General features: G+C 39.6%; 1 protein-coding gene across 1 annotated transcript in view; it reads left to right on the plus strand.

Moving 5' to 3' along the window:
• Positions 1-1,762: 1,762 nt before the first annotated feature.
• Positions 1,763-25,584, plus strand: part of KCNH5 (potassium voltage-gated channel, subfamily H (eag-related), member 5) — a gene marked incomplete at its 3' end in the record, with an annotated part of 232,481 nt that continues 208,659 nt past the window's right edge. The window contains exon 1 of the mRNA XM_010846828.1: positions 1,763-1,835. Coding sequence (XP_010845130.1) covers positions 1,763-1,835 — 73 coding nt within the window. The remainder of the gene's footprint in view (positions 1,836-25,584) is intronic.

Raw genomic sequence — 25,584 nt, forward strand, 5'->3', positions numbered from 1 at the left:
GACGCCCCCATCCAACTCTCCTTTAGCCTTCCTACTTTATGCTTTGCCTCGCCACTAACCTCTGACCCGGTGGGAGCGCACTTTCTGTCCTCACTCCTCTTCCCTGTTTATGCAGTCGTCCTTTCTAGACAGGCCCGGGCGAAGCCTCCGGAGCGAAAGCCTTAGATCAGTTATTCTTAAACTTGAGCAAGAAGAATATTTATCCGGAGCGCTTTTTAAAGCATTGTTAGCCCCAGCTCCCAGAGTTCCTGGTTTCCGAACTCTGGGGTACAGCCGAATAATTTGCATTTTAAACAAGTTCTTAGGAGGTGCTTCCAGTCCGGGACCACTTAGAACCACGGCCTTAGATAAAAGGAGGTATCCTTGCCATCATGAGCTCCCTCATTTCTTTTCCTCAGTTGCCCCGGTCCCTTCACACTTAGGCTATTTTCCCTTCTCCGTCACAGACTCTGGCTTGTGGGCTCTGTTTTTAACGGTTCCCCTCCTGTCGCTGGTTCCGAGCTTTGTAGGAAACGATTCCCGCTCGCAGTCTCCGGTCCTGGGCAGCTTCGCGCCCACCGCCTTCACGGTTTTTCCACTGCAAATGCTGCTCGCTGCACTCTCCTTCTCTTGGAGGGTGAATTAGTCACCCTCTTCCCCTACTCGTTTCATTAAGTGCAACCTTTCCCGCAACTTAGCGGCGGCGGGGCTCGCCGCTCGCCTCTGCGCTCCGCAGCCCTGGGAAGCATCCCAGTGCGGTCGCAGCGCCCCACCGAGCGCCAGACCTAGCCTGGGGTGCAGGGGCCATTTCCGAGCCCCTCCACCACCCCCCCTCACCCCCCCAGCTCTGCGCTCGGACCTTATGTGGCTCTGGCTCCAAGGCGTGGGCTAGGGCGGGTGCAGAGAGCTCCTCTGTTAAGCTTCGGGAGCCCAAGCCCAGAGGGGGGCAGTAGCAGCGTCAGGTGGCTTCTCTGCGTCCCCGCGCGCCGCCCAGTCAGTCCCCTTTCCGTTCTCAGCCTGGGCTGGAGCGGGAGATGATCAACACCTCCGCCCCGGCAGCCGCGTTCCCGGGTGCAGTCGGGACTCTGGACCTTGGCAGGAGAAACGGAGATGTGACCCCCTCTGACTGCCTATTGCTCTCTTTGGCATCCTGCCTGCCTCTCCCCACTTTCTCGCCCTCTTCAGGGACCCATTGGACAGCGAGCGTTAGCCTCGATCTCCGGGAAGAGAAAAGCGGCCACCGGGCGCGCAGCCGGGCAGAAGTTGGGCTCAGCCGGGCAACCCTGAACCAGCCGCGCCAGAGGGGTGGATGAGGGAAGGGAGAGAGGAAGAGGGCTTTGAGTAGGCTTTTCCTGCTCCCTCGGCCCCGATGGTCGGGGCAGGGGGAGAAATGCTGATCCCGCGCCTAGGGACCGCCGCCGCGACAACAGCCTCAGCGGCAGCTTCAGCATCAGCACCGGCGGGACAGCGACAGCGGGGGCGGCGCAGGCGCATTGTGCCCCGCGGAGCCTGCAGTTCCCGAGCCCCGTGCGCGGCACCGCCACAGTCTGGGCAGCGGCGGCCGGGGGAGTGCTACTACCATGAACTGCCTGGTCCTTCTCCCCAGAGCTGCTCATCCGGGTCGGGCTGGAGACACAGTCAGGGGACCCCGCCGCCGCCGCCGCGCCCCCTCTTCTTTCGGCTCGATCTTCTCTTCCACCTTTTCCTCTTCTTGCTCCACCTTCTCTTCCTGCAACCCCCCCTCCCCCGCCGCGGATCCTGGCCGCTGCTCTTTAGACCCAGGATGCCGGGGGGCAAGAGAGGGCTGGTGGCACCGCAGAACACGTTTCTGGAAAACATCGTCAGGCGCTCCAGTGGTAAGAAGAGTTACAGTCAGAACACCCCTCCACCTGCATCCTGCCCACCCACGCCCCCATCCACCTCATCTCATCCCTCTCCCAAGGGGGGGAGGGGGATACGGGCGGCCCTTTCCAATGGCCTCAGTTACCAGGTGGACCTGATGTGAGGTGGGGGTGGGAACGAGGTGGCAGAAAGAAAGTTTGTTGCAGCCCCTCCCCAAGACTTACTCACCCCCCTCCCACCTGTCCAGAGCCGGGAGCAGAGGAAGTCGAAGGGGAGTAGCGGGTAGGGAGGAGGTACAGCTGGAGAACAGAGTTGAGTTTGTTGAGGGATGTCTTTCTTGTTCATCTTTCCACCACATTTTTTTTTTTTTTTTTTAAATCAAGTAGACTGCAGAGACTGATCAAATTTTTAATCTCGGTGGAAGGGCTTCCCTTAAGTTGGGAATGGCTGTGAAAGTGGCTCCTTAAGATTTAAGTCTCTGGAATGGCTTTCAGGCCCAATGGGCACCGTTCAAAGGAGCCTAGTGTTTGGGAGCCTAGTGCTTGGAATTGAACCTAAGAAAGAGGCTGTTCTGGAAAAAGGGAAAGGCTATTATTTTGGTCAAATTTGAAGTTTCTTTTTTCTGAGGCATTGGTCTGTGTTGATCTATATGATATATTTGATTTGACTTAAACAGGAGAAATATAGAGGGAACACAATAGCTACTGTGCTTTTAAAGTAACTAAAGAAACAATTTTAAAAACGCCGTCCTACCTTGCTACTGAGGCTAGGGTTTTCTTGCCTTAAAGTGACTTTAAATTTCTGTCCATTTCTGCCTTCATTTCCTCTAAGATATTTGAATGGGGATGGTTATATATTTCACCTTTTAGGACCTTGTAAACTTTGCATTTTACTGAAATATACATCTTCGACTTGTTTTCAAATTTTTTATATAATTTTTAATTTTACAAGCAAGATATGTAAAATATGCTTTAAAGTTGTCCTTTTTTCCTTCAGAAGCCAGTTATTTTATTTTGAGATCCTTTGCTTGGAGAATTATAAGAAAGACATTTCTGCATATTAGTTACAGTAGATCTTGGACTAAAGCAATGGAAATGCTCTATGCAGTTCCATAATCATTGTTTAATCATTCATTCATTCAATTAAACAATATTTATTTGGATGCCTTATACAAGAGACACTCTGTGGAATCCTTTGGATAAAAAATGATTAAGACACTTGTGCTTTCAAAAAGCTCCCTGCTTAGTGGGCAAGACAGAGAGAGGCACAATTGTGCTTTTCCTGAATTGATAGATTAAGTTGTTAATTCTTAGGATATAATCTCTTCTAAAACTAGGTTTGGAAATATTTCCCTTGATTTTGGGACTGTAATGTAAGTGTCCCAAGGTACTTTTCATCAATCTCTGACATGGTATTAGGCTTTAATTTGTGACTTTTGACTTTATTTCTTCCTATTTTATCAATGCCTGTTTCAAGTCTTGAACTGACCTTTTGGGGTTGGAAAAAATGGCTAATAGGCCTGGTCTAGTTTTAAAAAATAACTATAATATTTTTAGCCATTCCAGTGTGATTTTGAGTGTGTGTTTGATTTTTTATGATAATATAAAATATGAACTCATTATGGTAGACAATTTGTATGTTTATACATTATTTCCTATATTAATATTGTATAGAAACCTGGAGTACAAAGAGATATTACTATTAAAACAACCAGTTTGGGAAATTTAAAGTTTATTGGAATTAGCTATTTAAGATATAGCTTTTAAGATAGAGCCCGTTTTTTTTCAGCTTTCTCATCCTCTTGGGTTATTTCAACTCCATGCAATTTGGTCTGCAAGAGGACTTTTAAGAGAAGGCCTTAAAAATTTTTGGAGGGTTCTCTATTGCTCTGCACGGTAACTAGAAAGTAGATGAGAATTGACTGAAGTTTACTCTTATAGCATCTTTGGATGAAACTTCTTATACAGACTGAAACTATGAGCCAGTTTGCAGAATATCTTTTATTTTTGATATACCATGAAATTATGACTTACTTTATGTGGCTTAGAAATAGCTGCTTCTATTGCCTCCATTTTAAATCCACTATCCAAATTAATGAACGTTTTATCTTTTTTACACTTCATGTTATAATTGCTTCACTGGCTTAATGTTTCTTTCCATGGATAGCAGCTAGTACAAATGAAAATTCATCTGTTTTTGCATTTTAAATATCACCTCTAATTGCATGTGGCTAACTTACTATACAGCTACTCAAAACCTCTCAGCTTTGTTTGAAATGTGTTAGATATTTGAGGTAAGTATATGTTCTTGTGTGTGTAATCAGTACTGAAATGTCTCAATGCCACTTACATAGGAAGTACCTCAGAAATTGAGAATTACAGTGTTAAATTTTGTGGGAATATCCCACAGTTGTCGTCATTTGTATATGATTTGGCAGAGAAATAAAAAAATTCATTCTGAGAAATTGTTTAATTGAGATTAACAGAAAATACCCATCAGGGTTCTCACAGATGGATTGAGTTTGTCACAGTAAAGATTTCATTATTCAATAACTTAACAACGTTGAAAGTGATGTATTTGCAGAGCTTTAGTGGAAAAAAAGGGAAGTGGTACTCCCAATATATTTAAGAATTGAAGAAAGATGGTTTGGGATTGGCTATTTACCTGTCCTCCATGAAATTCTTCTTTTTCTGACACAACCTCATTTTCTTCTTGTGAAAAGATCAGATCTTTTAGTGAGAATCAAATGGAGTACAAACATATGTAGAGCTGCACACAGATAAAATACAGACAGGTATCCACTCAGACACCAAGACAGATGCAGAGGAAATACATTCTTTCACACACTCAGTGGGCAAAAGAGAGATGTAAAAAGTAGCGGAATACAGAGAGGGAGGGAACAAGAAGTAGGGGAGAGAGAAAAGGAGGGATACAAGCTTTTATTTATTAGGCTATCACTAATGAGCTGAAATCTCAGTCAATTAGAAATCCATCAGAATACTTCTTGATGAAGAACAAAAGAGCAAGAAGTGTGATATATTTGGGTATAGTTTTTAAACATGAGGATTTCCTAATAGAGTTCCAAACTCCTCAGTTGCAATTTTCCAGAATAATGGTGCTGTATTCTTTGCCCTAGAGTGGCACTATGGCCTATTTGCTGTTATTTTACGCTTCATGAGATTGGATTTTTATTTTCCTTATTTAGTTGACTCAGTCTGTTATGGGAAAGCATTTCAAATTGTTATTGGTGATTCAAACTCTATAAAATAAATAATGAGGGCCATTGAGTAGGATGGATACAAACATACTATATAGCCAAATACCCAAATGGTACAAGTAGGAAATTCCTCTTTTAAGATAAAAGATAAGATCATTTTTAGACAAATAAAAGGAATTACAATCATTACATGTGATTCTAATAGGCAAAGAGTGCACATTATTTACTCCAAGAAGTTGTAAAGGTCAAGAGCATAAATGCAATAGCAAGATTTAGATACATTTTTGGCTAGTAAAATCAAAGTATGTAGTTAGGAAGAGAAAGTTTAGGAACTATGTGGCGAGTTCATTACAGACATGCAATGTCTCATAGAAGGCTTCCATCCAAAGTGCTTACTGACTGAATCTGTGTCTGAAACATTATTAGGTTAGCTTTCCTTATTTAAATTTCAGTATTTTTGCAAGCTCTTCATCCATATGTTTTGGGCTGTAGGGAGCAGTACACTTATGGGTAGAGGGTAGGTACCTGAAAGAAAGTAGCAGTTTTTTAAAGACTTTTAGGTAGAACTTTAGATTTAAACAAAACAAAATATTTCCAAGGCCTTCAATGTGATTACTGCTTTGGGCAGTACATTTTTGTGTATATGTTGGCTTTGATTCCTTAGCAAATAGGCAGACATTGTTAGTTTGAGTGACAGTAACTAGTTGCCATTTTGAAATTTTTAACTATAAAAATAATTTCTTTTAAATTAGAATATAGCTATTGTTCTTTAATATTTTAGACATTAGGAAAAACTAGAAGTGTTTTCTTTTTAGAGAAAAAAAAGGGGCTCAGGAAAGAAGAAAACAGAAAAAGCAGTATTTTATGAACTGTTTAACCTTCAAGAGAAGCAACTCAGTATACTGTTTTCCATTTTACTTGAAATACCTCCCCAAGTACTTTCTTTGCTCTTACCAATAGGAAAATCTAAAATAATTTTTGTGCTATAGTTAATATTTGTAAAAACTGAGATCTTAAATGAGATCCTATAGGAGAGGAAGTAGAAAACTAGTGATTTAAAAACAAACAAAAAAAAGAAATAATGACTCATAAGTATCATCCAATTTAAAAAAATGATGAAGGACAAATTTTTTTTTGGTATAGAGTACTTGATATTTTTTCTTGAAAGATCTAAAACATTCTTCAGGGGATATTGATAAAACCACTTAGAATTTCTGAAGCTTTGGTTTATCCAAGTCTCATGATGTATCAGTTCTACTTTTAAAATATCACAGAGGTTGAAATTACACTGACCACTTCCTAAATTATATTTATGAGTAAGCCAGAGGATTGTCCCATTCTTCAGAGTCCACATTGCCTTATATAACAGATGCAGTACTTTGTTGACTAGGGAGTTGCTTATCCCAGGACATCCTTGTGTTCACTAGAAACTGCTCTGTTTGTCTGTCTTTTGCTTGATTCCAGAAGTAGTTCAGTTCAGTTCAGTCGCTCAGTTGTGTCCAACCCTTCGCGACCCCATGGACTGCAGAGGTAGAAATCCACACGCTTGGCCGTCTGTCAACTGCCCTACTAAAAGAAACCTATAGCACAGTATTTTATAGAGTAGAAGGGAGTAGCTATGATTTTTTTGACAGTGACTGAGTAAATTTCTGTAAAGGAGTCTTTTAGTTTAGTTAATATTTATCTTTTGCTTTCATTGTTAATAACAGCTGCTTGCTAGCATGGAGGAACAATGCTTCCACATTCTCCAGCCTTTAGTCTAGGAAAAGGTTGCACTGTCTTGTAGTTAAGATTCACCACAAGAGGGCACTACAGGTTCTGCCACAGGTAAACTAATTTACATCTGTTTCTCTTTTCTGTCCTTTTCCTCAAGTTTGGGGGTTAAAACTCAATGAAGTTAGCTGTCACTCTTGGCAGAAAATATCTAAAATAGAAGACCCATAAGAAAGTGAAATGAAGAAAGGAATTGCAATCGTATATTAGTTGATGATAACCAACATTTTCTGACTGACTGAATGTGATATTAGTAAAAACAGTTTATGGAAACAAATTCAAATTTTAGATTAGTATAACATTCGCTTTAGCAGATGAACAAAATGTTATTGTAACCATCTCAATGTGGTGATAGTATATATAAAATATGAAGTTTTGCAGAATAATTATGTATAAATAATGTTCACATTAGAAGGATGAATACATATTTTCTGTTTCAACAAAAAATTTCCTCATCAGATGTCTTAATGTAATTTTGATTAAGTTTGATCAAGGAGAATCAGTTCATGATAATGCTTCGATTTTATTAAAAGATAGTTTACAGATTTACAGATACTTACCTAGGATGTTACATGATTCTAGTAGTTCAATGTTATACAAACTTTAAAAATGAAATACAGAGCTAAAATAAATATTCTTCAAAGTTTTCCAAACTTATTAAACTCTCAAAAAATATGATTGGAGGTATAGTACTCCTTTAAGAGGTTTTATTTCTTATCCGTCATCAAGTTTGAATCTTGGTTTTAGGGATTTTTTTTTTTCTTTTTGGTAGGGTTAGAAACCATATTTTGAGAGATGCTCTGAAATGTCCTAAACAAAATCAAGTTTTAGTGGGAAAAATTAAAATGTGTCATACAGTACTTTTATGAATAACATAGATACAGTGTGATCGGAGAAGGCAATGGCACCCCACTCCAGTACTCCTGCCTGGAAAATCCCATGGACGGAAGAGCCTGGTGGGCTGTAGTCCATGGGGTCGCTAGGAGTCGGACACGACTGAGTGACTTCACTTTGACTTTTCACTTTCATGCATTGGAGAAGGAAATGACAACCCACTCCAGTGTTCTTGCCTGGAGAATCCCAGGGACGGGGGAGCCTGGTGGGCTGCCGTCTATGGGGTTGCACAGAATCGGACACGACTGAAGCGACAGCAGCAGCAGCAGCAGTGTGAAAACAAATAAACCTGAATAACAAATCACAAAACCAGTGGTAATTATTGTGGAAATTGAGGTCAAAGAAAGTAGTCTTTATGTGTTGTAAGAAATGGACATTTGTAAAATATTTTTCTTTACTAATAGAATTTTAAAAAATCCAGTCTCATGTTCTTGCCACACACACAATAAAGCAGAATAGTAACTATGTGAAATGATGGACATGTTGATTAGCTTGATTGTATACGATATGAAATCATCAAGTTATGTACTTTAAATATATACAATTTTTATTTGTCAGTTATACCTCAGCAAGCCTGAAAAAACATCCTCAGTGTATTTCACTAAATATGCTAGCTTAATAATGTAGGATATAACTCCTTTTCATCATTGAAGAATGACTAAAAAGAGTCATTTGAATATTCTCATTTTATATAATGTAGATGTTTTAATATTAGAAAGACTTGGTCTTGAAAGATAGTTGATCAAATGAACACTGACAATATTGTCACATATTTCAGAGTGCATTTTAGACATTATTTTAGTATTTGGTTGTTTATGAATATTACTACTAATGCAAAGAAGTATTTGTATACATTCTAGATAATGGTTTTTTTGATATATTAAGCTTTCACATGGGAAAAGATAAGAAAATTAAATAAGAAGTGAAATAATTTATAAAGGAAGAGTGGTTGAAAAGCAATTTGAAATCTTATTGAAATGGATTTCTTTCTTTATTGGGTCTGGTCCCATCAGGGAAACATAAGTACTAAGTCCTATTGATTTCACAAGATATATGATTTTAGATCTGAGATTAGGTGCACAATCAGCAGTTTCTAGAGATAATGACAAATAGCTGGGAAGTCAGGGACGTGTCGGATATGGACTAAGCTGCTTGAGGATATGGGTTGTACCTTACACATACTTTTATGTCCTCCGCTGTGGAGAGCACTGTGTACTAGTTGAATAAATGTTTTTTTTTTTTTTTTTTAATTTTGTCTCCTAAATTAACCAAGTCTAGAATTGATGTTTTTCTAAAATACGGCTGATTAAATCTATTAGGTAAGCTTGTATCAGTAATTGCATAGTTTAAAATATTTAGATAACCAATGTGTAGATCTGAACATGGAAATCACATTGAATGGGGAAAATCAGATGGGACTCTTGAGAGCATGAAAGGTGAATGTGTGAGTGATCTCACATTCATCTCTTATTGCAACTGGATATACAGCTGAAATACTTACTGTCATTTTTTGTTCTGATCGCTAAGCCTTAAAACGTAGACTATTTTATATAGGAAATAACTTTATAAATTTGTTGATTCTAATTAATTCTTTTTGTAAAATGATTTTGCATTAGGAGTTATTGATGGTAAGTTTTATCCTTGGAAATTGGTCTATATCAATTTATGTATCTTCTGAGTGAGTTCCGCCTTGAGAAGCAGCTGGCAGTCCTGTGCAGTAATCAGAAGAAGAGACAGGATACATTTTGGCTTGTTAGAGCCTGCAGGGTCAGCCTCAGGTCACCAAGTTTAACTGGAAAACAACTCACTTAGACTAAGAAAGAGCAAAAGTTCATCTTTATCCTCATTTTTTCTGTAAGCCTTTTCATGTCTCCTGGCATATTTTTAATTTGGGACAAATTATAGCACAATGAGTTTATTTTCACAGTGTTGAGAGAATAGAGAAAATTTTCAATGAGGATTAAACAGTCTGGGAATAAACTCACCTAAAATAACTCCCATCCTTTTGCTTGACCTTCATACTCTTCCTAGTTAATCATTCACTAATTCGATAATTTGACATAAATTTGTTGAGTGCCCACCATGTACTAGACTCTGATCTAAGCACTGGGGCTGCACATTGAACACAATGATAAAACAAATGTTTCCTCCCGCCCCCTTTTTCTTTCTGTGATGGGCAGGGTACACACCGGTTAGGCACCATGGGTTCTGGAGGCTTGCATTAAAGTCCTGGCTCTGATGCTTACTAGCTCTGTGACGAACTTGTCTGTCCCTAGTTTTCTGCTCTGCAAAATGCAAGTAATAATAGTGCCTAGCTTACACGGTGCTGAAGTGAGGATTAAATGAGAAGATATGTGCAAAGTGCTGAGAACAGAGTCTGGCACTTAACAAGTTCCATGTCAGTATTAGTGTAGCTAGTTATTATTATTATTTAGATGTTTAACACTTTGAATGCACCATTTGTAGTTGATGCCTTTAATTCTTGGTCACCACTTCCTTTCGAACCTCCTTTCGGTGGATTTCTGACTAAACTGAAATGTTGAGACTTCCTGCTGCTGCTGCTGCTAAGTCGCTTCAGTTGTGTCTGACTCTGTGCGACCCCATAGATGGCAGCCCACCAGGCTCCTCCGTCCTTGGGATTCTCCAGGCAAGAACACTGGAGTGGGTTGCCATTTCCTTCTCCAATGCATGAAAGGGAAAAGGGAAAGTGAAGTCGTGTCCGACTCTTCGTGACCCCATGGACTGCAGCCCACCAGGCTCCTCCATCCATGGGATTTTCCAGGCAAGAGTACTGGAGTGGGGTGCCATTGCCTTCTCCATGAGACTTCCTAGAAGGTTACAAGTGAACATTCTTGTGAATCCAGAAACCTTTCATTTGTCCATATTTTTCTAGTTTTGCAGGATTTAAGACTCTGCTCCCCTATCCTCTCCTCACTTTTTGGCTTTTGTGACTTTGTACTTTCTCTTGCCATTTTCCCTTTAATTTTCTATTCTCTTTCCACTCCCCTTCCCTCACATCCCCTCCTTTCTCCCCTCCCAAAGGGGAGGTTCAACTCATGTTCAACTTTCAACTGTTTTTCTTACACTTATACCCTTCTTTTCAGAGCAAGTTTGTCCTCTGTCATAATTTAAACTTTATCCTTTCTGTTCTCCAGTCCCATGTTACCAGTGGCCTACAGAATTTCTCCTCTGCTCCCCACAAGTTATCTAAAACTCAGTATGGCCACAGCATTGAATTTATCATTGTTTTTGGTGTCAAGCAGACTTACTTCCTTTGGTATTTCCCCATTTCTGTCAAAGGTGTCTTTAATATTTTAATCTTTTAGTCTAGAAATTTTAGGGTCATTTTTGGCTTCCCATGCAGTATAATACTAGTCTTACTTCCTAACCAGATTATTTATCTCTAGGGGTAAGAATTTTGCCATATATTCCTGCTGTACTCTTTATAAGTGCTGGGTGCAGAGTGAGTGGATGTATGATGGTTCACTGTACTGACTCATCTCGGGGCATGAGATGTGTCCATAACTGGCATCACATATGGCCAATGTGTATAAGTATGATGGACTAAAGTAGGAATTACAGGTTGAAAGAAGAGTTGCATCATTAACTGGGCCCAGAAATGAAAGATCTCCTCTGAGAGTGAGGAATGAAAGGTGTGATATGTTCTTCTTGTTCATTCCTAAGCAGCCTCTTTTTCTACTAGAGCAACCATAGTCAAGGTAACTGGTCATCTTTCTGGAACTCTGTAGGGCAGAAAACAGTGCTCTCAACAGATAAAAGGCATTTCCATCTTGTCTCGACACAGACTTCCATCCTGACTCTAGCCATCGGTCTAGGTGACATCTAGGACTCTACAGGATTACAGTATTAATGATTACCTTGCAGGGTTGCTGGAAAGATTCAGCAAACTCACAAATGTGGTGGCTCTGGCACTGTGCCTCGTCAAGGGCTTAAAAAATATTCACCTGTTCCTATTTTTCTCTAAAGTGGGAGTGGTTTTTTCTTTTCTTTTTTTAACCTGAAGAAAGGAAAGTATTAAATAGCTGAGACTTTCTTGAGTTTTATCCTGGTGGATCTTAGCTTAAAGACATTTGGCTTCACTTTACCAAGGGCGTACTTATTTGGAGAAAAACCCAAAACAAACAAACACCACTCTTCCCTACAATGACAAAAAACTACTACTTACAGTCAAAGAAGCATCAGTTCTTTTTGCCTCAGTAATTGGTAATGCTTGGGTAAGCTCAAGAAGAAGGCAGAAATTTAGCTTCTTTTTGTAACCGGCTCAGTTAAATCTGGCCAAAGGAGAGAAATTTGAATATGTGATCTGTATCTTTCCCTTGAACAATTAGCTCCTACTGCATAGATAGTAGAAATTAAAAAATATATATAGGACAAAGCTTTAGCAATTAATTGGATTATAAATGCATTTAGAAAAGCCTCGCTTCTATTTTTCTACCAGGTGTGGAGCTGAGACTAGTCTTTTAATTGAAATTCTTCATTAGTTATCTTGCCATTAGTGTTTGATAGCCTTAAAAGGTAAACTCTAAAGGAAATAGAATCCCTTTATAAGAGCTGAAGTTCATTTGAAAAAACAAGGTTTGTTTATTTTCAAGATTGAAAATGATGCTTAAACATTAAATATGTAATACTTCTCCCCACTGATAAACGTAACTTGACTGATTTAGCTTCTATCCAAGATTATGTAACTAGTGAATGTTTTACATCCTTATGTATTTTAAGAAATATCATTGTAATAAAATTCAGTAAAAATTTGTTTGTATCTACATGGGTGAAGATTTTCTGTTGTACTATGAGACTACAAATCATACAGGCCATCATTGCAGTTATTTTTTATTTTTAATGATGCTGATGAGTGTACTTTTAAGAAACATATCTTTCATAAAGAAAACACCAATTATTAAAAGTAGAAACCTTGAATTGTTGGACATTCTTTTATGTGTGTGTGTATAGAAATATTTTCTATAACAAAATTGCTATTTTCCTACCATTAGAATTTCAGGAATATATGTTAAAATAGCTCGTGAATCCTGAACCACTTTGGCTGGATGGAACAATGAATTTAATGCCATCAAAGAAACACAGAAACTTAAAAATGTACCTTTGATCTTGAAGGAGATGAAAAGTGGAGGCATATTTATATCTTTGATGACAGCTGAACAAGTTTGAATAAATTAACAGATTTTTTTTGCATATTTCAAACTCCCACAGTGATGGTCTGCTTAATGTTGCCAATATTATTATATAATAATTAGTCTCATTGTGAAAGGTACAAAGCGTATGTGTCTACACACACACATACACACACATACTCACGCACACACACATTTCTTTGATACAGAGCTGTAGGATAAAGGTGTATTTGTGAGGACTGAAACATACCAGTCTTATATTCTATTGTTGACATAGTAGAAGTGGGTAATGCACCTACCAGAAATCAACATTGTGGATGTGGGCATGACATATAAATTATTTATGCTTTTGTTTAGCCATCTGTGCCAGGATTTTATTTAACCCCAATAAAATGTGCTATATGTGCCTCAGGGATTGTTCTGCTGTTTCTGTTCTCTGAAACTTAAATACATCTATAGATACCACTCACCCAGAAGACAAGTTTAAAAAGTAATATGTGCTGCATGATTTAAATTCACAAGTTTCCAGAGTTCAGGGAAATCTGTGTTGGAACACCTAATCTTTTTTTTTTTTTTAACAGAACTGTCCATTCTTTGAAAAAAAAAATACCTAGCACAATCCCTATCTATATTCTTGACAATGTCTAGCGTTGCTCTACTAATTACTTATTGACTGTATGACTTTAGGAATAAGAATTTTTCTATTTGATTTGATCATTCAACAAACTTTTGTGTGTGTACAGTGGTGAACCAACAGACATGGTCGCTGCCCTCATGGAACTTGTAGTCTGGTGGGGAAACAGGCATTTAACCAACCCAAACCAAATATAAATTATAAATTGTGGTAAGCATTTTGAAGGAACAGGGGAGGGTGCTGTGGTCAAGTGTATTTGAGACTAATTTTGACTGGGAGGTGGTGTCTGGGAAGACATTCCTAAGAAAGTAGTGTTGAATTAAGACCTAAAGTAAGAGGTACATAGATGATGAATGGACAGAAGACTATTTCAGACAGAGAAAACTTGTAAACAGTCCTAAGAAGGAAGAGAAAATGAGTGGCTGGGTTTGTGAAGCTTAGAAGCCAGTGTAGTTGCATCTCAGTGGACAAAAAAAGAGAAATGTGGAAAACCAGGGTGGAGAGACAGAAACCTGACTATTCAGGGAAAGGCTTTTGCATTGTATTCCAAGTGCAGTGGGCAGATCTTCTGGCTGCAGGGGTCATTTGCTGTATAATGGCAAGTTGGGTTGGAGGAAAGAACAGTGCCAGTAGGGAACTAGCCAGGAGACTCTTGTGATAGTCTGGGCAAGAAATGGTGGGGTATTTTGCCTGGGATGGTACCTGTAGAGTTTAAGAGAAGTGGGTGCTTCTGCTGGTAAAATTATTAGGGTTTAGTGTTGAAGTTTGAACCAGTCCATTATTCCATGTTCAGTTCTAACTGATGCTTCTTGTCCTGCATATAGGTTTCTCAGGAGGCAGGTAAGGTGGTCTGATAGTCCAGTCTCTTCAAGAATATTCCATAGTTTGTTGTGATCCACATAGTCAAAGGTTTTAGCATAGTCAATGAAGCAGAAGTAGATATTTTTCTGGAATTCCCTATGATCCAGCGATTGTTGGCAGTTTGATCTCCGGTTCCCCTGCCTTTTCTAAATCCAGCTTGTACATCTGGAAGTTCTCAGTTCATGTACTGCTGAAGCCTAGCTTGAAGGATTTTGAGTATTACCTTGCTAGTATGTGAAATGAGCACAATTCTATGGTAATTTGAACATTCTTTGGCATTGCCTTTCTTTGGGATTGGAATGAAAACTGACTTATTCCAGTCCTGTGTCCACTACTGAGTTTTCCAAATTTGCTGGCACATTGAGTGTAGCACTTTCACAGCATCATTTTTTTAGGATTTGAAATAGCTCAGCTGGAATTCCATCATCTCCACTAGCTTTGTTTGCAGCAAAGCTTGCTAAGGCCCACTTGACTTCACACTCCAGGATATCTGGCTCTACGTGAGTGACCGACAACACCGTTGTGATTATCTGGGTGATTAGGACCTTTTTTGTACAGTTCTGTGTATTCTTGCCGCCTTTTCTTAATCTCTTCTGCTTCTATTAGGTCCTTGCCATTTCTGTTCTTTATTGTGCCCATCCTTGCATGAAATGTTCCCTTGGTATCTACAATTTTCTTAAAGAGATCTCTAGTCTTTCCTATTCTATTGTTTTCCTCTGTTTTGTTGCATTGTTCACTTAAGAAGACTTTCTTATCTCTCCTTGCTTTTCTCTGGAATTCTGCATCCAGTTGGGTATATCTTTCCCTTTCTCCTTTGCCTTTCATTTCTCTTCTTTCCTAAGCTATTTATAAAGCCTCCTCAGACAACCACTTTGCCTTCTTGTATTTCGTTTTCTTGGGAATGGTTTTGGTCACCACTTCCTATGCAGTGTTATGAATCTCTGTCCATAGTTCTTCAGGCACTCTGTCTACCAGATCTAATCCCTTGAATCTGTTTGTCACCTCCACTGTGTAATCACAAAGGATTTGATTTAGGTCATACCCCAATGGCTTTATTCAATTTGAGCCTGAATTTTGCAAAAGGATGAATTTCAATAAGTGATGAATTGGATGGCACGAATGAAGAGGTGTGAAGCATGGGGTTTTGGCTCAAGCACCTGGGAATAGATGGAGGTAGGGATGGAGATGGGGAAAACTGAGATGGAGAAAACTGGAAGATTACTAGGTATAGTGTGAAGCTCTAGATATCACCTGCATTATCACTTTGCCTTCTAGCTCCCTTTTCATTCCTTGGAAGAAAATAATGCAGCCGAAGAGAGCTTTGCTCAGTGTGATTGTGTGCAGAAGTGATTTCTGTATTCTTCTTCCAGAGGTTCAGAAAAAGAGTATCAGGTAATTAACCTGATCAGTCTGGTTGTTTTGTGGATTAGAAACATGTAGCTTCAGATTTTAATAGGAGGCCGGCTCATATGAGAGACAAAATTCTGAGGGGTATGTATGTATGTTTCTTAAGTGGGTTTTTAAAATTGAAGTAAGTATAGTTGATTTATAATATTATATTAATTTCAGAAGTATAACAATGATTTAAAATTTTTGTAGATTATACTACATTTAAAGTTATGATGAAATATTGGCTATACTCTCTGTGCTGTACAATATAACTTGTAGCTTATTTATTTTATACAGTATCAATAGTTTGTAGGTCAGTCTCCTATCCCTATCTTGTCCCTACTCCCTTCTCTAACCAAAATTCTAAATCAAATGTAACTTTATAATGAATATTTGACAGTCAGTAGCTCAGCTGGTGAAAAATCTGCCTGCAATGCATGAGACTCAGTTCAATTCTTGGGGCAGGAAGATCCGCTGGAGAAGGGATAGGCTACCCACTCCAGTATTCTTGGGCTTCCCGGGTGGCTCGGATGGTAAAGAATCCATCTGCAATGCAGGAGACCTTTCAATTTCACTTTTCAGTGTTGAAATACCCTTTTCAATCCCTTTTAGAAAACATTAGTGATTGGTTCATGAATTTCATTGTGTTGCTTTCAAGCTCCAAATTTCCCTTCTTGGCCACTGATTTTTGGAATTTGAATTCTTTTGCTCTTTGAATCAGAGGATTGTGGAGGGCGGGGTAATACTTGGAGCTGTGAGAGTCTACACTCCAGTCCTTCCCTTCCAGTGCTCACTTTGTGGGTTTAACCTCTGTTGGAGGAGCTCTGTGCCAGGGTTTTAGGGCTTTCAGAATAAGAGTAATGACTTCTAGGTGATGTGCTTCTCCAAGGCTAGGACTAAATGAATATAATCAGAAGGAGAATCTGGTTGACTTTCCTCGGAAGCAGCTCTAGATCTTGGAAAAAGTATAAATTTGTGAGCAAGTTTTATTCAGTGTTTCTGGCTTCTTTTTGTGAAGACCTTTCCTTTCCTACCTCCACTGCCCGTCTTCTCTCTTCCTCAGGACTCTATAGAATTCCTTTGTGTCTTGTAAAAGCAGAAGTGTTAGTCTCTCTGTTGTGTCCGACTCTGCAATCTCATGGACTGGGACCCACCAGGCTCCTCTGTCCATGGAATCTCCAGGCAAGAATACTGGAGTGGGTGGCCATCCCCTTCTCCAGGGGATCTTCATGACCCAGGGATCAAACTCTGGTCTCCTGCATTATGGTAGCACTTGTTAAAATATCTGAAAATTTCTCTGTGCTTGTATGGTGAAATACTTCTCTCTAGGGTAATTTGCATAAAAATGATGAGAGGAAGAGAGAGAGGTTTAACACCTCAACAGGTGTTCCATACTTTCATTGTTTATGAAATTTCTGGATCAGAAAAGGGTGTAGTTTTCATTAAAAACAAAATAAATGAAACAAAAACCTCAATAAGTATCTAATCATGCCAGACACAGCTAATGTTGCAGTAGAGGAAAGGCATCATTTTCCTAGGAAGGGGAGAAACATCTAATATGCTTTTACATTGTTTTCATTGACTGAATATAACCTTTCTTCTTCCAGAAACTTCTGTCAGCAAAATTATTGACCTCATGGTTTGTACACGATCTCCTTTAGGAATGGGATTAATGTGTAGTGGTGTTAAATTGAATGTCATTATTTTCCTTGTTGTCTGAAGAAATAGGCCTGTAAAGAGGAAGGGCTTCCTTTATATTACATGAAAACAAAAGTTTAAACAGCAGTTCAGAAATATAATGGCGGAAGAGAAAGTCTTAGATAGTGAGATCTAATTCTATCTTTCTCCCCCACTAAATTCCCTTTACCCGTGTTTGCCAAGTTTTCTAACGTCCCTGGCCGGTTTTCCTATCCTTAAAAGTGAGGAAAGGATACACAAGATGAGTGTATTCATGAGCTTGAGGAATCACCTGATGACCTCACTAAAAAGCAGATTCTGATGCATTCGCTGTGTGGGTCCCAGATTCTGCATTGCTCAGAAACTCCCAGCTGATACTGGTCCACACTTTGAGTAGCAAGGTGTGAGAGCAAAGTTTTCCAAACCTGACAGCCTGAGGCTGACCCTTGTGGCTGTATTTTTGTGTGGCTGCCAACATTTAGGGCTTATTGAAGTAGATCAGGGCTTCTCCACCCTGGCTACATGTTATATCACTTGAGAAGATTTAAATATTGATACTTATGCCTGTTTCTCACTCCAGATGCATGAAAATCACTCTTTTGAGAGGTGGAGTCACACGAGTAACTCCTGTGATCCCCTTCAATTCTCCTCAACCTCCATCCCAATCAAATGAATAGTCAAAATTGAGAAACACTCATAAAGATCCTGGTGGTCTTGTGATTTAGTTTTTGACCGTCCAAGCCTTGAGGAAAAAGTGTTTCACTTCATGTCCATCTCTGGGAGGATATTGGATGGTCTTGAAAAAATACAATGAAATGTTTTTGAGCCCCAGACTCTTGCAGAGATCTGTTTGAGAATCTGTTCTTGTGTGGGATTATTGCTTCTGAAATGTTTTACTGGACTACTACCATCTGTGACAGAAAATTACCCAATTCTTAGATGCCTCAATAGAAACATATGTGTGTTTAAAACATTTGGACATGATTGTTGCTAAATCACGTGGCTTATAACCAACAAAAATTTATTTCTCACCGTTCTGTGGTCTGCAAAGCCATGGTCAGGGTGCCAGCATTGTCAGATTCTGGTGAGAGTGCTCTTCCTGGTTGTAGACTGCTGACTTCTCATTGTATCTTCCTCATATGATTGGAAGCCAAGCAGAGGGAGCAAGCTCCCTTGTCATTATAAGTGTCCTAATCCCAGTCATGATGGGCTCCATCCTCATGACCTCATTGAATCCTATCAAATCCCAAAGTCCCACCTCCTAAATACCATCACATGAGGAGTAAGGTTTCAACGTATCAGTTTTGGGAGAAGGCATACATTCATTCCATAATAATCAGGATTGTGATGGTCACTCAGAATTATGGGCAATTTCTTTAATGGCTTTGTGTTTTCAAAACTTCTGAGGTGGTCTTGCTTTCAAGATTTGCAACTATCTCCTTTGCAAAAGATGTTATCCTTCAGTAACCAGATTGCTTTTCCCTGCCATGTTTTAAAGCCAAAGGGAATTAAAATTTCCTGGAAGCAATTTTAATTACTCTGCTATCTTGTTCTTAATATTTGTTAATAATACCAGATTTCACATTTACTGCAATAATAATTTTCATGACTATAGGGAAATGAAGCAGTTGTGTGAATATTTCATATATACATACTGAATTTCAACAAACAGATCAGTTTCCAAAAGAAGCTCCTGGACTATTTATTTAATACTTAGTAATTTCCATTTAATTTAGCTTTTAAAATAAAAAAAAGTCTGTCTTTATCTTTCTTTCCCACTTTCTCCTAATATTTTATTTTGTAGTTTAGCTCTTAGTATAATTTTATAGGTTTTGGTTTGCAGGGTCAACATTTAAATTTTTATTTTTCCTAGGGTATTTGTTTATACACACACACAGAGCGCTTACACAGAAAGCTCTCTCTGCGTATATAATACAGTTGTAAAAGAATCTTGTACACAATAAACAATACTAGTTTATAGGTAATTTTTACTCCAGTGGTTAGCTTATAAAGATTTTGCTCATATTATTCTAATCTCCATAAACTACCCAGAGTGGTAGGCATTGTTATAAGGAAACCAATAACCTAACTAAAATTCCCCAGGTTTTTCACAGTAGCTCCCTTGGTTGTATTGAGACAATCCAAGTGTTGGCAGAAAATTTGTGGAAAGGGCTTCTAGTGATAATTAAAAAAAACAATTTTTTAAATTGGAGTATAGTTGCTTTACAATGTTGTGTTAATTTCTGCTGTACAGGAAAGTGAATCAGCTATATGTATGCACACATCCTCTTTTTTAGATTTCCTTCCTATTTAGGTCAGCACAGAGCTTTGAGTAGTTTGGTGATAATTTGTAATGAAAATTTACTAGTTGATGACTTGTTATATGAAGGACCTAGCACTGTGGTTAATTTTCTCAGTTCAGTTGCTCAGTCGTGTCTGACTTTTTGCAACCCCATGAATCACAGCATGCCAGGCCTCCCTGTCCATCACCAACTCCTGGAGTCTACCCAAACCATGTCCATTGAGTCGGTGATGCCATCCAACTATCTCATCCTCTGTCACCCCCTTCTCCTCCTGCCCTCAATCTTTCCCAGCATCAGGGTCTTTTCAAATGAGTCAGTTCTTCACATCAGGTGGCATTGGAGTATTGGAGTTTCAGCTTCAACATCAGACCTTCCAATGAACACCCAGGACTGATCTCCTTTAGGATAGACTGGTTGGCTCTCCTTGCAGTCCAAGTGACTCTGAAGAGTCTTCTCCAACACCACAGTTCAAAAGCATCGATTCTTTAGCGCTCAGCTTTCTCTATAGTCCAACTCTCACATCCATACATGACCACTGGAAAAACTATAGGCTTGACTAGATGGACCTTTGTTGACAAATTAGTGTGTCTGCTTTTTAATATGCTGTCTAGGTTGGTCATAACTTTCCTTCCAAGGAGTAAGCGTCTTTTAATTTCATGGCTGCAGTCACCATCTGCAGTGATTTTGGAGCCCAGAAAAATAAAGTCAGCCACTGTTTCCACTGTTTCCCCATCTAGTTCCCATGAAGTGATGGGACCAAATGCCAGGATCTTAGTTTTCTGAATGTTGAGTTTTAAGCCAACTTTTTCACTTTCTTCTTTCACTTTCATCAAGAGTCTCTTTAGTTCTTCTTCACTTTCTGCCATAAGGGTGGTGTCATCTGCATATCTGAGCTTATTGATATTTCTTCTGGCAATCTTGATTCCAGCTTGTGCTTCCTCCAGCCCAGCGTTTCTCATGATGTACTCTGCATATACGTTAAATAAGCAGGGTGACAATATACAGCCTTGACGTACTCCTTTTCCGATTTGGAACCAGTCTGTTGTTCCATGTCCAGTTCTAACTGTTGCTTCCTGACCTGCATACAGGTTTCTCAAGAGGCAGGTCAGGTGGTCCTGTATTCCCATCTCTTTCAGAATTTTCCACAGTTTATTGTGATCCACACAGTCAAAGGCTTTGGCATAGTCAATTCTCAGTTAGGCTTTATAAAATATTCAGAAATGGTAGAAGCAGTTCTTATGTTTGCCTTCCTAAACTCAGAGCACATATTGCTAGCATGTCATCATTAAGACCTTGAGGTAAGAGCTGGTGAGTACACAGTTTAGTTACTTTGCTCTCTGTTGGTCTAAATTAATGGAATCAAACTCCAAGCATAAAGATGAATGGAGAGCATATTTCTTTGACTGTTTTTTTTAAACTTTAAACTCAGTACAAGCAAATATTCTAGTATGTACCTAGCAAATATCTGGATTGTCCATATTCTATATTGTTAAAATTATAATTATTTTAAAAATAAGATTGAAGTCAGGCAATATTTCAACAACTCACTTTTTAAAAAGGTTCATTTTTAATTGGAGGATAATTACTTTACAATATTGTGTTGGCTTCTGCCATACAACAACGTGAATCAGCCATAAGTATACATATGGTCTCTCCTTCTTGAAGCCCCCTGTACCCCATCCCACTGCTCTAGGTTATCACAGAGTACTGCTTTGAGCTCCCTGTGTTATACATCAGCTTTCCATTAGCTGTCATTTTACATATGATAATGTATATTTTTCAGTGCTACTCTCTTGGTTCATCCCACCCTCTCCTTCCCCCATGGTGTCCAAAGTCTGTTCTCTATGTCTGCATCTCTATTCTTGCCCTACAAATAGGTTCATCAGTACCGTTTTTCTAGATTCCATAAATGTGCATCAATATATGATATTTTAAGAAGTTGTGGTACATATATGTATAGTGGAATATTACTCAGCCATAAAAAAGAATGTATTTGAGTCAGTTCTAGTGAGGTAGATGAACACAAAGCCTGTTAAACAGAGTGAAACAGCTTGCTTTTGATTCCAACTTCTGTATTCTTTTCCCCAAACCACTCTGCCTTCAAGCTAATATAAGAATTAGTCTTCCTTGGTGTGAATTGTTTTAAGACTTACCTTTCATTCCTAGTCATATTTCCCATAGAAAAGGTTTGAATTTGCAAATATCTCAGTCGAGAATTGGGATTTAAGGAGCTTTGTGATTCCTGCTTCTGACCTCCTGGGGCACCGGGGCTTCGTGAGTCTCTCACTCATCGCTGGATGGAGTTACATGTGACGTATGATCCAAGACCTGGCACAGAGCAAGGGCTCTGCTCCTGGCTGCTTTTGTTATTAATTTTGTTATACAGTAATACTAGGTTAGCAGTGAAATAACATATCAACAGCAAGTGGATCATGACAGCTGGGCCCTGCTGAGCCAGAGTCTTCATTTCCCATGTGGGACTGTTGAAAGTGGTATGTTGGGGCAGGCTAATATTTTTAATAACTGACTTAACTAGGGACAGTAAGAAATTCTGTTCTAAATCTTAAAAAATGTCTTGAAAACAAGTCTATTTATGAGAGAGGCTGACGTGCAAGACCTTTGGGGATAGTTTGAAGCAGGTTTTTAAAACCATAAGATATGACTCTTCACAGGGCATAGATCGATTTAATGGGTCTTGACTGGCGCACTAAAAGATTGAAACAGAACAGAAATGGAGAACATCTTGTACAGAAAACATTTTCTGAGAAATATTTTCAGTTGTGTATACACGTGTGCATGTGTGTAAACACTGAATCACTATGTAAAATTTATTTCTTACTATGAGCTTTAATTAAACAAAATTGAAAAACACTGATTTGGATAGTTTCTGGGGAAAGAAAGCCCTTTACTGTGTATGGTCCTTCTGTTTTAGAACTGTGGAATTCCCTTTCCTGGGATACTGGGCAATTCCTCTAATCAAAAAAGTAATTACTGTATTGGGGCTTTGTATGCACAGTAGGCATAAAATGTATAATTCTGAGGACTATATCATCCATATGAAAAGACAAAAATTACCATAGATGAAAGCATACAGGAGGTATTTAGGAAGGTACTTCACACTAAATTTAATGATATTAATTGTATAAAGAGATCCCTGTAAGAATCTATGAATGTATCTGTTTATTGATATAGTCAGGGCTTCCCAGGTGGAGCAGTGGTAAAGAATTTGCCTGCAGTGCAGGAGATACAGGCTCAATCCCTGGGTCAGGAAGTTTCCCTGGAGAAGGACATGGCAACCCACTCTAGTATTCTTGCCTGGGAAATCCCATAGACAGAGGAACCTGGTGGGTTACCATCCACAGGGTTGCAAAAGCATTAGACACAATCTAGCAACTAAAACAACAACAAAAACATTGATATAGTCACTCAATTAGCAAGCATATATTATATGCCAGGCACTGTATTAGGTATTGGAGGGTCAAATAGGACCTTACAGCTCACCAGGAAGGTATGTGTTAATCATGTCATGACACAGATGGGTATAAAATTGCAACCTTGATAAGGGCTGTGATGGAGAGGTACATTGTGTCTAAAATTATTAGGGATGACCTGGTCCAAAGGTCAGGGAAAGGTTCACTAGGGTCATGACAATTGAGTTAAGGTCTAAATAAATGTTGATGTCAACTAGATACAGAGGGAAATGAATGATGTTTAGATAGAGAGAATGTCAAGTTAAAAGATCTCCTGTGATGGAAGAGGATGAAGCTTACAAGAGAAAGGAAAAGTCACTGTGGCTATCATGCTCAGGGCAAGGGGCAGAATGCTGAGAGCTGAGGCGTGACAGACTTTGAGGTCATTATAGACCATGGATACGTTGGAGGGTTCTGATAAGTTACTGATGGATGTTACAGCAGGAAGGGGACGTGATCTGGTTTGAATTTTGAAAAGACCTGTTTGGCTTCAGTGTGGATAATCATTGAAAGAGTCCTCAGTGATTCTTTCATTGAGAGGGTCTGAGTAAACAGATTAGATAGATCTTGGCATGCTCTAGGGGAGAGATGATGGAAGCTTGGAATTGGAAGATGATGAGGATCTAGACAAATGGTGAGATTTGAAAGGGTTTTAGGAGATAGAATTAATAGGATTTGGTAATACATTAGATATAAGTGTAATCAGAAGGATCTTGAAAGATGGCTCCCAGATTTCTGGCTACATAATTGCATTGTTGTTGTTGTGCAGTTGCTGAGTCATATCTGACTCTTTGCGACCCCATGGACTGCAGCATGCCAGGCTTCCCTGTTTCACCAACCCCACGGAATCTCCTCAAACTAATGTCCACTGAGTTGGTAATGCCATCCAACCATCTCATCCTCTGTCACCCCCTTTTCCTCCTGCCCTCAATCTTTCCCAGCACTAGGGTCTTTTCCAATGAGTCGGCTCTTCACATCAGGTGGCCAAAGTATTGGAGATTCATAATTGCATAATTCCTCTGAAACAGGGAACACTGGGAGAATATCTGACCTGGGGGAATGACAGGTCATATACATGTTACTGAGGTACATTTAAGCTATCTAAGAGGAGAGGTCAACCTGGGTATAAAGATCTAGAGTTTATAGAAGAGGTCTGGTCTGGTGATATAATACAGTTATAAGTTACTGAATCTATGGAGATAGGTGAAAGCATGAGAAGTGGACATGAAGGAACTTGAATGTATACTCACTGGATAAAGAATGTTGAGCCTGCAAAGAAGAGGAGGAGTATACAGAGAATCAGGGAAATTTTTTTTTTTTTTTTTATGAAAGCTAAGGATTGAGACATTTTTAAGGAGGGAGTGGTTACCAGTGCTTCTGAATTAAGTGAAAAGAGCAAAAAATGTCCTTTGGATTCAAGTGACATGAGAAGTAATGAAAGGTTGTTGTTGAACGAAAAGACGCCGGGATTCTTGGCCCCCAGAGGAGAAGAATTCAATCTGGGGCCAGAGACGAGGCTTGATTGCTCAGAGCTTTTGTGTAATAAAGTTTTATTAAAGTATAAAGGAGATAAAGAAAGCTTCTGACATAGGCATCAGAAGCGGGCAGAAAGAGTACCCTCCTGCTAGTCTTCAGCTGGATGTTATATAGTCACTGCTGCTGCTGCTGCTGCTAAGTCGCTTCAGTTGTGTCCGACTCTGTGCGACCCCATAGATGGCCTCGCATCAGGCTCCCCCATACCTGGGATTCTCCAGGCAAGAACACCGGAGTGGGTTGCCATTTCCTTCTCCAATGCATGAAAGTGAAAAGTGAAAGCGAAGTTGCTCAGTGGTGTCCGACTCTTAGCGACCTCATGGACTGCAGCCTACCAGGCTCCTCGTCCATGGGATTTTCCAGGCAAGAGTGCTGGAGTGGGGGTGCCATTGCCTTCTCCTATATAGTCACTAGCAGTCTGTTAATGAAAGAAAGGAATGTCTTAAAACTCAGAATGGCACCAGGCCCCTCACCCATAAGATGCATTTTGGGATAATCTTGGCACCACATGGTTCATCCTGGGCCATAAATTGATTAACTTGAATCTTGTAGAAGGACAGATTACTATACAGATAATTTCGTTTACACAGATTCAGTTTAGTTCAGTTGCTCAGTCGTGTCTGACTTTTTGCGACCCCATGAATCACAGCACGCCAGGACTCCCTGTCCATCACCAACTCCCAGAGTTCACTCAGACTCATGTCCATCGAGTCAGTGATGCCATCCAGCCATCTCATCCTCTGTCGTCCCCTTCTCCTCCTGCCCCCAATCCTTCCCAGCATCAGAGTCTTTTCCAATGAGTCAACTCTTGCATGAGGTGGCCAAAGTACTGGAGTTTCAGCTTTAGCATCATTCCCTCCAA

Source organism: Bison bison, unplaced genomic scaffold (assembly GCF_000754665.1).
Source record: "Bison bison bison isolate TAMUID 2011002044 unplaced genomic scaffold, Bison_UMD1.0 scf7180017864239, whole genome shotgun sequence".
In the NCBI taxonomy this organism is placed as follows: Eukaryota; Metazoa; Chordata; class Mammalia; order Artiodactyla; family Bovidae; genus Bison; species Bison bison.